At 35.4% G+C, this 13,702-nt stretch overlaps 1 protein-coding gene across 9 annotated transcripts in view; it reads right to left on the minus strand.

The window, feature by feature from the left end:
• Positions 1–13,702, minus strand: part of NCOA3 (nuclear receptor coactivator 3) — an 87,375-nt gene that overhangs the window by 22,315 nt on the left and 51,358 nt on the right. For 6 of the 9 annotated variants that reach the window (XM_075166402.1, XM_075166393.1, XM_075166400.1 and 3 more), the window contains 3 exons: positions 10,752–10,827; positions 3,834–3,941; positions 1,452–1,624 (listed from right to left, as the gene is read on the minus strand). In XM_075166402.1, the coding sequence (XP_075022503.1) occupies positions 1,452–1,624; positions 3,834–3,931 (271 nt within the window). In that variant the 5' untranslated portion in view covers positions 3,932–3,941; positions 10,752–10,827. Of the gene's footprint in view, positions 1–1,451; positions 1,625–3,833; positions 3,942–5,885; positions 5,965–10,751; positions 10,828–13,702 lie in introns of all 9 variants that reach the window. The other 3 variants (XM_075166398.1, XM_075166401.1, XM_075166394.1) reach the window with 2 other exon arrangements.

The raw sequence follows: 13,702 nt of genomic DNA on the forward strand, positions 1-13,702 counted from the left end.
GCTGAATCTTTCAATGGCCATTAAACACCCTCATTATACATATCTCTTCTCTTTTGATCATCTCATTATCATTGGTCACAGTTTTCAGATGCCATCACCATTGTCCTACAAAAAGGCTTTGGCTCATGTTAATGTATGTGTGCATGTGTGTGCACATGTATGTATACATGTGTGTGTATATATATAATAAAATCATATTTTAAGAATCAAAATATCCTAAAGAAATTGATTGCAGGGGAAGGTGGAATGGGAATCCACACCAGGCAGCAGAATTACAGAAAACAAACAGTAAATTTTGTTCTGTGGTACTTGCTGGCTGGCTAAGCAGACCACAAGAGAACTACAACACCCTAAGGGAAGATTATCACATATTCAACTCTATAATGAAACAGAATTATTACATTAGAATACACTAGATTACACTAGAAAAACCTTAAAAACAGAAGTTAAGCTGTTTTTTTTAGAATCGTTTTAACATGTTTTCAAAAGATGTGGCAATTTACCAAGACAGGTAATAGATACACCATAGCTCACTTGATTTTTTTAATACTTTACTGTCCAAAGGAAATATGTACACCTGGCAGGCTATAGTCATTTGGGGGTGGGTGGGGGGAAGGAGGGAGGGTTTTAAAAAAAAATTTATATATATACCCCTCACTATAGATTTCAAAGACCAGGTTTTGCATCTACTTGTCCATTAAAACAACAACAAAAAAATACTATACCACCTAGGTTTACACTAGCTGACAAAAATTACCAAAACTTGATGCACTGCTATTTTCTCCTTTGTTGACTTAACTATATCCTGGGTATAGTCAACGGCACTACTTAATTATTTGATCTCAAGCTAAATGTATTTTAAATATATTGGAGTCCCATACTTAAACATTTAGGAAGCATGTCCTAAACAGCACAAGAAAAGAAAGCAAACTCCATAGAAACATAATAGGAAAAAATAGCAATAAAAATTAATATATCTGATTGGAAGTGTGCCCCATAAGAAACTAGGTATTTTTTTAAGAAATTCATTTCAAAGCATTAAAGTCCCTTTAAGCATGAAGTCCCTTGAAATGAAAAACAACGGTATGTATTCTTCATACCAGTGGGTATTTGGTATATTGTACCAGCTGATGGTACAGTATCATTTGTTTTTAGTTTCTCTGTGGACTATCTCAAGCTTTCCTAGTATTTTCAGGAAACTGATAAGAAAGGCCATACAAAATTTTAAAGCCCTGATTTCCAATTAAAAAAGTGATGGTAAATACTTGCTTACTTTTAAACAGAAAATTATTTAAGGCATATTAAAGGTTTGGTTCAAGTCGAAGTCTGAAGACTGTCTCAGTTACATGCTATTGTGAAAAACACTACTCAATTTCCCAAGTAACTACTGCTTTGGAAAAGGAATCACAAGAAAATGAAATCATTTATTTTGGCTTAGCAGGGAACTGTACCTTGCTCTTTTATCTGTCGAATCTGTCTCACAGTTTCTTTTAAAATAGCACATTTGTCTGGTTTGACATTGAAATTGTCAATGTCGCTCAGATTAGCAGATATCAGTTCAGCCAGTTCTTCAATGTATTTGCTTTCCTGCTCACGCCGGCGCTTCTCACCACTGCAGGTCAGACTAGGAACCAAAAACATCATTTCATATACTTACATACTGTCATATACAAAAGCTGTGCTCGCTCTGTGAACTTTAATGTACTTCACGTTAACACCTACCTATTAAACCTAGGTAGTAGTTATTCTTCCAGCAAACGTAAATCGGAGAGGGGCAGGAGGGATGGGTGGGTGTGTAGGGGGTGGTGGGTGTGTGTTTTGTTACATTGTTGTTTGGTTTGGGTTTTGTGGGTTTTTTTAAGAATTTTAAGTGACAAACTGAAGGGTGACAAACTGAAAAACAGAATTCCTGAATGGACAGACAGACACTGGAGAAAAGGAAAGAGAAATTGGAATGGAGGACACTCACAAAGAGATACTGGGATACAGAGGGAGAATCTGAGGATCTCATACACAATCTGTTGCGTGATGGAGGTAATTACCATGGGACAGTGGGTACGTATATAAAAGGGAGAACTATGATTACACATGACGCCTGGTATTTTGGTGAAATGAAGACAAATTTAATAAAGGTTAATACTCTGTGGGAACAAGAACATGAAAGGATAACACAGAACCCCTAACATGTGGTGGAAAGCAATGAGGTTGGAGGGGATAGAAAACCGATTCCCTCAGATATCGATCTCTGACAGAGTTGAGTGAGGGGCAGGAAGACAGCACAGACTGCCAAAATTTGAGACGAGCTTGCGAAGAACTAGTGTGGTGGTGCATTCCCCTCCCCACCTGCTTGTTGATCTCAGAAACTCCTGTTAAACCCGGGCCTTGGTGTAATGAGTCAGGCGGTTAAGCGTCCCTTGACCATATGAGAAACTCTGCATAGCGGAGGTTGGGAACATACTCCTACTGCCTGGCCCAGGTGGGAGACGAGAGCGGGATTCGTCATCCCCTGATACCTTTATCTGAGTCATAGCTCAAGTGGAATGATATTATTGTTACTGAAACCTTGAGAATTTTTACGGATGACTAAAGCCAATCATCTTGCGAACCTATAAATGGTGGTCCTGAGAGAGACCCTTTGAGCTCTCCTGGACTGCAGCAGGCTGCGCCCTGTATCTCCCTCTGAGTGGGACACCTCTCAGAGCTCGCGAACTCTCGAGTTTGCGATATTTGGAGGACCATCACCAACTGGGAATGGGACCTGGGCTGAAACACTCCTTGAGGCTCAACCCCTTGCCCATTCAGAAATGCCAAGACATCTGATGTGAATATTTCACTGGGCTCGAGCAGAATTTTTAACAGCTACATTTATATATAAACCTGTCTCTGTGCATGTGTGAGAATTGACTTTGGTAACCGATAGCAACCATAATCTGTAATTAGGTCACTGTTGTGAATAGTAAATTCTATTCACTCACCTTGTAAATGTTAAATTAGTTAATGATTAAGTGCTGCTAAAATCTTGTAATCCACCTTAAAACTGTGAATGAACCTTAGACTGCTGCTAAACACATATAATCCCTTAGACATAAACCGTTGACCAAGTCTGGGACTAGGAGTGGATGCAGCTGCACCTAGACTCCATCAGGAGTTTAGAAAGCAAGGGGGTCTACTCAGAATCTCGTGACTCAACGGGAGGGTCTCCCTTACCCTTTTCCGTCCTCGGTCTCTGTACAAATCGTTCTAGCTCAATTCTAACTCCATTTTCCTTTGTATGCTGCATCCATGTAGTAAATGATAGAGTGAACCTTGCCATCAAACTCTGTTAAGTTGCACTTCTATAAATTTCTATTAAAAACACTTTTTGCTAATACCCTTGACGGTGATTCTTTAAGCGGCCTCTAAACCGCTCTACTCCGCGACAACTACTCTGGAGAAACGGAAGTCAAAAAAAGTGCTCAACCTATTGCAGTATTCTGTGCTGATCATAACTACCTGAAATAAGGCCTGCCAAATCAATTACCACATATAAGATGCTGCCTTTGAAATTTCTGTGAAGCAAGAAGTTTTTCTTCTTTTGCCTTGCAATCACACCTTCAAACAGTGATTCCTTGTATGTTCACTCTATTAAGATTTCCACAAGAGTCTAATTATAGAGCATAGTTCATCTGCTTTGGCATATCTACACATAATAGTAAAGTTCTGTATCTTCACAACAGAAGCTGGCCTCGAGAATTTTTTAACTGAACAAAACTTACTCTAAATTGCAATGAAAACTTGAAAAATATTTTTAAAAATTCATAATACAAAAAAGAGAGAAGTCTATATAAACGTACCTTGCACCTGGTGTATCACAGGGCAATGGCTTGCGCTTCCTTGACTCATTGGTCAAGCTATCCAAGGAATTTTCTCCTAATCCACTCATTTTGACCATGCATCAGCAACTAAAAGTAATAAAATAAGAATTGTGAATGAACCTCTCATAATAATTTAAAATGCAGAGAACTTATCCAGATAAATTATTTATTTTTATTAGATTTATGAGTCAGTATTTTTACTGGAAATCCATATACCTTTTTAGTACTAAAAAATAATATTTGGTTACCATTTTTTAAAAATCTATTTTGTATCTTGCTAAAACACAGGTTTACAAAGTTTTCTATCAATGTAAGCAAAAATAAATGTAAAAAATGCATTTAATTTGATTCAAACAGAGATGTTTAAAGTTTTGCACCATAGTACTGGGACCACTGTATAGCTCCAATTTGTCTAAAAATAAAAAGATTCTCAGTGTTTTAATACATGTTTAGATAACTTGAAAAGAAAGTGGTAAATTAATACGTTATCCCAAAACACAGTCAAATACTAAGAATAAAGTCAGATACCATTGAAGAAAAAGGCAAGTGATCCTCTAAGGCAATGAAGGATGGGTGACCAGTACACTAAAAATACAGAAATGTTGAATAAAATTTCCTTTCACGTATGCGCCCTTTTTCTCTTCATGTAATCTAACCACTGCAGTCACAAATAATTGTCATCCTTAGGAGTAAATCAGTGGGTTTAAATTAGAGTTTCACACTTGGCTCCGTATAAAACCAAGAGATTACTATTACCATCTCTAACTCAACAGGTTACTATAGTCTTAACTTCATATCTCTTGCTAAACCTGCTAAAATGAACACAGTTTTCTAAAACTGAGCACAAGGCAAGCAAAGACTTCAGAACTCTTTCAACTCTATTGCTTCTGCGGCAAAGGTTGGGCCATAATCCAATAAAGTAACAGGTTGCTTTTGTTGAAGTCTAGTTATGTAAACAAGCCTGGCAGATTATATACTGATGACACTCATCTCCCCTCTCTCCAAGAGGAAAAAGGAACACAGTAACAGAGGAGAGAAGACACCTATACCAGATCCTGCTATGCTACAAGCAACAACATGCTGCGGGAAGAAATAAACTTTTTAATGGATCTATGCTACTTATGTAGCCAGAGTATTTTAGAACATAATTAGAACTATGAATAATCTAACAATTTGTATTTGGTTTTTTGTACCACAGTGACAACAGGACACATCTGGGCAGGTAGAAGTTTAGCAGTATTTTATCCTTTTTACAGAAATTCCCAAATTAAATATAAATTTAATTTACTGCAATCTAGTTCAGACTGCAGTTCTTTACCCCATACAGCAACAACAGTTACTGATCTTAAACATTTAGGTAAGACAGTTACACTTGTTAGTTGGAGATAAACTTTTCCATAACATATAACCCAGGCACTAATAAATCTTTCAGGAAAAAAACAGTTCTTTAAGGATCTCCACAAGCAAAACCCACCATTACTACAGTTAATAAAAAAAACTGGCTTAGGATGACCAAATCCCTAGGAGCCTGTGATCACATATCACAAGGAAAGGAACTGACAGACACGCCTTCATCTAAATTAAGTTTATGTTTACGTATCAGAGGCTGGTAGCCAACTGACTTGAAGTAGCTCTGCAAAACAGGGTCGGGGCACCCTGGTGAACAAGAAGTTAGTTAAACACAAGTCAGTAATGTACCCTTGCAGCAAAGAAAACCAACACCTTCGAAAGGTGCCTAGTCAACTAAGTGCTTCCAGGACAAAACGTCTAAAGAAAAAAGAGAAGTGTGTGTACTACTTCTGATGTACTAACCTTGATTGATTGGGTATTTTGCTTACTGGCTTTTTGTGGCAAAAAAATAATACTGCTTTAGTTCTTTCTAAAGTCTAAACTGAAAGGGCAAAGACACACAAGAACATATTTGCATGAGGCAGCACGGGGGTTGCTTAAATAGTAGCTAATATTGTTATTGCAGGATGTTAGCTACAGGTGGAGAATTTAAAAGGACATTCTTCTTACAGCAGTACAAACCTTTGAATGCTAGACAGGACAGAGGACTGCTGGCTTCACTGAGGAGCAGACACTGGATTATGCTGGCACGTGTACAAAGCTCAAAAGTAAAATGGAATCTCTTTAAAGCACAAGTTCTCTTTGCAGCTAAGCAAATGTTACAATGCTTAACATAAAATTGTATTCATAACGAATCCTCATCCCAGTTGACAGGGATTAGGAAAGGAAGGATAATATACTTTGTACATCACAATAAAATTAAAAACAACAGTAAAACATAATCTTGCATTTGAAATAAACAATTACAAAAGATGCCTAACTCTGTAACTATGGTCATGGACTGCACAGATAAGAAGTTGGTTTTACATCTAAATATTTTATACAAAACCAGGATGAATAAGAAAAAACCCAATATACAAAGAGATGGAAAAGCAAGCCTGAAAACTTTTATTCAATCATATATTCCTCCAGGGCAAAAACCTCTCAAATACATTCATAGAGGCCCACCTTATGTGAAGTTCAAGAAAAATATAGTGTTATGCCACTAGATGACAGTATAGCACTGAACAACTGCAGGGATAATACCTTCTTCAATTAAGCAGCTGAATGAAAAACTACTCATCTGAACAAGTAAGCAGTTTCAAAAACAGATTATATAAACAGGCTATGATCATGCAAAAAGCAGTTGATTATCTGAAGATGACACTGAACAGAACATATAACTCATAAGGTCTTATGCCTACAGACCTCACCAGCTAAGGCTGAATCCTGAGAGTCATTCTGTAGGTGACACGCACACGCTCCAGGAGCGGTGCTTCCCTCCCTGTAACTGCATTCACAGGCAGAGTATAGAGCTGCAGGGTTAAGAGCTACTGCGGAAAGAGAAAGGAAGAGCTTAAAATACAAGACTTAAGGATAGCTCAGGAAGGGTGTGGGCACAGCAAGTATGTCAGAAGCCAGGAGTACATTCTATTTAAGAGGAAGAAAGATTTAAAGTACATTAAATAGTTGAAAATTTGAGCTAGGACAGACATTTCACTAGAACGTAATTTTGCAGGTAACAAGGTTGCATTAAATTATTTAGAATGGAAATGTCATTTCTGGTTTAACATCTACCTGTACTGACAGATAACTCACAATATGATTAAATAGAAAACCAAAATTATTACATTTTGTCTCAGAAACATGATACATATCAGAGAACACAATCCTTATTCTATTTAAGAAAAAAAAACCTTTCAGTGCCTAAATATAGAAGCCTGGAGAAGAAAGGAAAAATTAGGTAATTTGTGTAGGCTGTTTCCCTACTATTACACCCAAGCCTGAAGCTGCAGAGTTCCTGCACATGTATTCTCCTTTCCCTAAGAGTATCATTACAAGCTGGGAAGGCATGTAATGCCTAGAACAACTCTGTAACTGCTTAGTTAAGGAAACTACAGAAGCTGCTTCCCAATACAGATGGATTTACAGGACAAACTGTTAACAGTCAAACTAATTTCCCTGCTACAGGAAATACTAGCAAAAGAAGCCATTATTCAGTGAATTAATAATGAAAGAAATCAGCAGTTAAAAAGTACCAGGTGTCATATTCATTCATTGAATATGAACCTATAATTTCTAATGGGCTAAAAAGTTTTTCCAAAAAGAAATCTATTTTTGAGGTTTTGGGGAGTTTTCCTGAAGTTAATCATTACTTCAAAACACAGCTTTCAAAAGTTAAAAGTTTGATGCATTTTTATACTAAAAGCAAAAAAATTTAACACAGCCATCTTTGTAAACTTACTTTCTGAGCTAACAGGCAATAGCATTATTTCTGGTTCATGAGCCTATAACGCTGGCTAGAAGGACTCCTCTGCTAGTTATATTGCACAATATTATCTACCCAAGTGAAGCATTTTTTAAAGGAAAGAATTACACAGTGAAATTCTTTATATTATTTGTGTAATTAAAATAACTCTACAAACTAGCTTAATTTGACTCAATGAATACTCAGTTACTACATAAAACCAGGCAAATATAAGAAATTATGTTAAATCTTAGATAAGTATGAATTACCCAAAACACAGGAATTATAATCTTCCATCACAGAATACTATTCTTACTCAGAATAACGGAAATACAGGTATGACAGCAACCACTTTCATGAAAAAATCTGACAATTGTTCTGCTATTTTTCTTCAAAGTTGCACGTACAAGCTCAAACCTACTGCACAGAAGGCTAACTAATGGTGGGAATGTCTTGTGAACTTGAGCTATCAATACGTATTATGCACTTTTTAATGAAATTTCTATGCAAGTATTTGCTTAAAATGCAAGAGGCTACAGCAGATTTATTACACATAAGGATGAAGAAATGCTGAATATAAATTCTATCCAGTGATAAAGAACTAGATTTTTCTAAAATTTATCTGTTCCTAGTTTATATAATTTGTAGAAAGAATTTCTTGGGACTGCCAAATTTTAAAGTCAGGTACTTCATGAACAATAATTCCTATGTATATAATAGTATTTAAATGTTTGCTAGTCTGATGTCATCAGCACCAGCAAGTAATTTTAATTTCTAAATTAAACTCCCCATGTTACTCCACTGGATTAGAATACTTTGTCATTTTCATCAAACATTTTATAAAACTAAAGCATTTTATGCTACACTTCATTTAGCTATTGAAAACAATGACACAAAGCCACACTTTGTTCTGTCCAATATGATTTTCCAAAAGTTATTTGGAAAAACAAAGCCCTAGCTCTTGCCAAATAATTTAGAAAGGTTTACATTTGTATGAAATAGAGAATGTTAAAGGTGAATGGAAGCAAGTATGTCCAGAGCCCTCTTATATTTAAAGCAAATTTGAGAAAAAACCAAGATGACATAAGAGATGGTTCAAAGTCTTCAAAGCAAGACATTGTTTAATTCTATCAGTTGTAGCAGTAATGAACCACTATATACTGCCATTCTTAACCCCACCAGTGGAGTGGAACCAAAGGCAGCAATATTTGGAGAAAAAGTTCCAAACTTTCACCATTATCTGCAAATACTAAGTACTGGTTTCTGCATTTCCATTTGATTTATCTTTTCAGACATAATCCTAAATTTTCCAAATTTTTTCTCACATCAAAAAGGGGAAACAAGAAAACAAAAAATAACAAAGACCTTTTTGCTCATCAATAAGTGCGTTGAAAAAACATTTGTCCTTATTAATAAGGTGCACATGTCTACATCCTTTGCAGTATACTATATAATTTTCACGTAAGGTCTGTTCATTTCTCAGTGAAAACCATAGAAGGGTTGTTAAAAAGCTACTGTTTTTTGCACGTGACAGGTAAAACAAGTTATAGTAATCATTAATCCATCCATTGCAACAATGTATGTACAGCCTTCCAATCAAAAACATAGAATTTAAAAAAAATCAGCAGCATTTAGGACTAGCATTTTTCAACCTGCCAGGGTTTCAATATTTTGACAGGCAAAAAAAAAAAAAGAAAAAAAAAAAAATCTCTCTAAAATTCTGTCCCAGACTACCAAGAAAAGGACGTGCATGTCCACAACACCGTATGTTTGAAATCGGGAAAGTTGCTAAAGCCATTTCCTAGAGAGCATTCAAATCAAAAGGATATTGAGAAATACTAAGCACAGTAAGTAGAAAGTTTTCAGCTTTGTATGATAGTTTCTTCCCTGGTCTTAATCACTTCACCCTCACACAAACTGGAAACCTACTAACTTTAACAACATTCATTAGATCACTTTCTGCTAGTTTGTCTTTCAATGCACTGATTTCCTTCTCCAACTCAAGCATTATTCCCTCATGCCCATGTTCTCAGTAGTTGTAGATGAAAGACCTGTTCACCAAATAGGACATGGCAACTGGGAAGGTTTTGTCCTAATATGGGCCCAAAAATATAAACAATTAGATGCTTCAGATTTAGTTTTTGTATTTGTTTAGCTGAAATAGTTGACCACACACACAAAAAGAACCCCCAAAACCCACAAAGCACAACCATACAATACTAATTTAAAACATATCCAAACTATTTAAAAAATCATATTATTTGCCTAAAATATTTTTTAACACTTCTTTGGTCCCATGAAACCATCAGCTTTTCCCTATACTAAATATATGTACTCATGGTATCTTGCCTGCTTGGAAGCTCTTCTGTTTGAGCTGATTTCTTGTTTAAAAAATTCACTAGGGAAAAAGCATAAATTGGCTCTTAACATTCCCCAGAATAAGCCAATTATGAAGAATTAAATCAAACCAGTCTTTTCCAATGAACCATGGTGATGGTCTGGAATTTTTTTAATTGTATATAATGTTAAAATATTAAATATAATCCTCCCTTCTAAAAACCAATACATAATTCACTCAGTTTTTTAAGATGCAACTTGTAATAAACTAACTCGTTTATGCTAAGAGAAGCCCCAAATATTTAAATTTTTTTTGATATAAATAAAACTAGATGACGTTCCATTCAGCAACTCCAAATTCTTAGAAAAAATTTTTCACACTTATATTTTCCTCAAATACATGTATATAAAAAGTATGATAGCTTTCCAGTGAAACTTCTGATTCAAAATATTCTTGAAACTACGTGAAGATTCTTTTATTATAAGACTGACCACAGAAACAACTTATGTTCCCATTTACATAGACAGGAATCGACACGAAAACAAACTTAGAAAACTCACCTTCTGGCAGTAGTGAAGTAAGGGTTTTTCTTTTTTCTTTTTTTTTTTTCCTTTTTTCTTTTTTCTTCCCTCCCCCCTTTTCTTCTTTTCAAGAACATGCTTCTTATACACTTACCCATAGAATTTGTAAATTGTAGCTTTAAAAATGGTAAGGGAATAACTATTCAGGTACGTATAGTCCAAATATGAAATCAGTCACTTACTTGTCCTTAGCAAACATTTAAGCACAGCATATTATTCAGAGGACCTTCAGAATCAGAAGTCATTTTAAGTCACATCCTGAAAAAACAAAAAAGGCTGTACTTTAAAAAAACAAGGGCTTGCTTTTCAATTTTTTCATCTAATATTAATAATCTTACCAAAAAGTAAACACTCGAGATATTTTAATGTTAAATGAGTTTAAAACTCACTTATAATAACTGTAACTGTCATCTCTGCTATATGCTAAACAGCTCAAAAGTCTGCATCTTAACATCACAAATGCCACCCGATAAGCTAGGTTTCCTTTCACATAAGAAATAAACATATTTATTTTAAATGTAGGGGTTTTTTTTGACTTTAGAAGAAATAATGAAACTGCTGTAGATGTTTGATCTTAGTAACTTTTAAATCTTAATATAAAAAGCTGCAGCCCCAAATTAATTATTTTGTAAAGTCATGACTGGCAAGTAAAAATTAAGTGCGTAGCCACTCTGTGTCAGCCTGTACACACTGTTTGGTACATAACTATTATACGAGAATAGCAAACTGTTTTCAGAGCTATGAGCACTCAGGTTTCTGCTACTCTGTTTTTCTATGAAATTCTAGGAATGATTAATCCATACTATCATGCATTTTATACAAGGTATGATTAAGTGTACTAATTAGTGAGATTCTGGGTCTCTATAGAGAATTACAGTAAGTTGGGAAAAGTTTTAAACAACAGCTGTGTGATTGAATTGATTTACTGAAAACTGCTTAAAGCGCTACGTAAAGCAGAGGCTGCTCAAGCTAATTAGAAAAATAAATTCCTCTTGGGAAATATTTATGAGACATTCACATGTAAGCACACACCATAGTCCTATCCAAAATGAAGAGTTTCAAAATTGATACTTCTACCCAGACTACTCAAAAAGTAATCACTACCAGGCAGGTAAAGGAGTTTTATTCAAGTAGCTCATTTCTTAAGAAATTAAACTGAAGCTTTTCATATCAACTGGTTGCATATGCATTCATCTGCTGTTTTAACCATCCCTTTGACAATACTGATTGTAGCTTTATTTATATGAACTGGAATTACCAATTAGAAGGTTGATTGACAATGTGGTCACGTAAGAGTAAGCATCAAGAGTAAATTGTCTCGTAATTAAAGACTTCTATAACACCATTTTATGGTAAATCAACCTCTGCTAATCATGGAAACCAGAACAAAAGCACAAAAAAAAAGGAAGAAAAATCTAAGAAAACTTAAATGCAGTAAAAGAAATATTTGGACATCATGGAAAATTAAATCCTTCAGCTGTTCATTTCTGTAAAAATGCTAAACCTGACCTATACTACACTCAGTGATAGCTTGCTATCTAGCTTCCCTGGGATGGTCTTACACCCAACAAGGGCTATTTTCTGATGTCTCCACTGGACAGAATCTATGAAACAAAAAGGTAGCATAAATTACATTCACTGTTCAGTTTGATATGCAGGGTTTTTTCCTCAAATTTGTATAACAGCTTGATAAACTGGTGAATACATCTGTGCAAGAACAAAAGCAGTTCAATAGAATCACAAACAAGAGTCTCACTGAGAAGTTGACCTATGTAGGAGAAACAAACAGCACAAAATCACTTAAAGGTGGGAGATTCAATACCCACAAGTATCAAAAAGATTCTGTGTAACTGGAAATGCAAGAGAAAGAGAAGAACCCTGAAAATGTATTAAGTTGAAAACCACATAAAAATCTTAACACTATTTCAATTATTTTAGAATATTCCCTTTATATTCCTCTCGAGTAAATATTCATTCCATGGATGTCTTCAAACAGAAGATGGAATACAACTTCTCAAAGAAGTACTGCAGTAAAGTAACTAAAAAATAACCTTCTGAATAATCTGAAGGTTTTTGAAGGGGTAGAAAAGCATCTGGAGTAGCATTTGCACTAATTTGGTCTGGCCAAACACTGCAGAGGACCATCCTATGAGAACTGTCAACTGGCAGGGCAACCTTGACAGATACTCTAAATTCTGTTCTACAGACCAGGATGAAATTAAAACAACCTGAAGTAGGGATGAAAACACCACCCAGTAAACCAAAAAGTTAACACCAAATACGCTACAGTAAAATTTTGCCATATATCAAAAGTAAATTAGACCTCAAGTTACTACCACTATAAGTAAAACAGGATATTAAAATTCTATCATCTAATAAGCCATTACATTGTTATCATCTACGACATTTAAATGAAAAAATAAAATATGTCCCTGTTTTTCAGTAATACTTGGTCTTTTCCTGCTAAAGAAAGCCTGAACTCTTATATACTGAAAGTTGACCATTCAACTCTGTCATCCCTGCTCTAAACCTACATGCTTCCTCTTCTGAGTACACAGATAATAGCCAACTTCTTAACTTTTTAAATACAAAAGATATTTTATTTCAACATTGTTTTCTGTTCTGCTTCACATGAATTAGTTTAGGTTATTAGAGTGCCTGTATCAAAGCACAGTCATGCACTAAGCGATTGCCAGTCTCAGAGCCAGTATTCTTCTAAAAAGCTTGGCATTTGAGGCTGTGCAGTCAGCTTCTCCATCAGCTCTCACCACACCAGTACCACTAGTGAGCATACTGTTTCCTGTCTAAAAACCGCTCAACCAAAAAACAAGAGTGCTCACACAAAAACATCGTTTGGTGTGTTTTGATCTCAATGAGCTCAACATAGTGACCTTTGACTGATTTCCCCACTTTCAGGATGAGCTACAGAGATACTCAGTTTACACCATGTAGAAACTAGGCATCCAACATAGCCTGGCTACCAAATTTAGGTGTACATATGGTTTTTGATCCAATTTTTAAAACACATGAAAGAAAGAAGATTACATTAGCGTTTGGATGGGATAGCTAAGTGACAAACCATATTGTTGCCTGTGGCATAGACAACAATATGACAGAGAGCTAAAGCTACACT

The sequence above is a fragment of the Calonectris borealis genome, chromosome 17, assembly GCF_964195595.1.
Source record: "Calonectris borealis chromosome 17, bCalBor7.hap1.2, whole genome shotgun sequence".
In the NCBI taxonomy this organism is placed as follows: domain Eukaryota; kingdom Metazoa; phylum Chordata; class Aves; order Procellariiformes; family Procellariidae; genus Calonectris; species Calonectris borealis.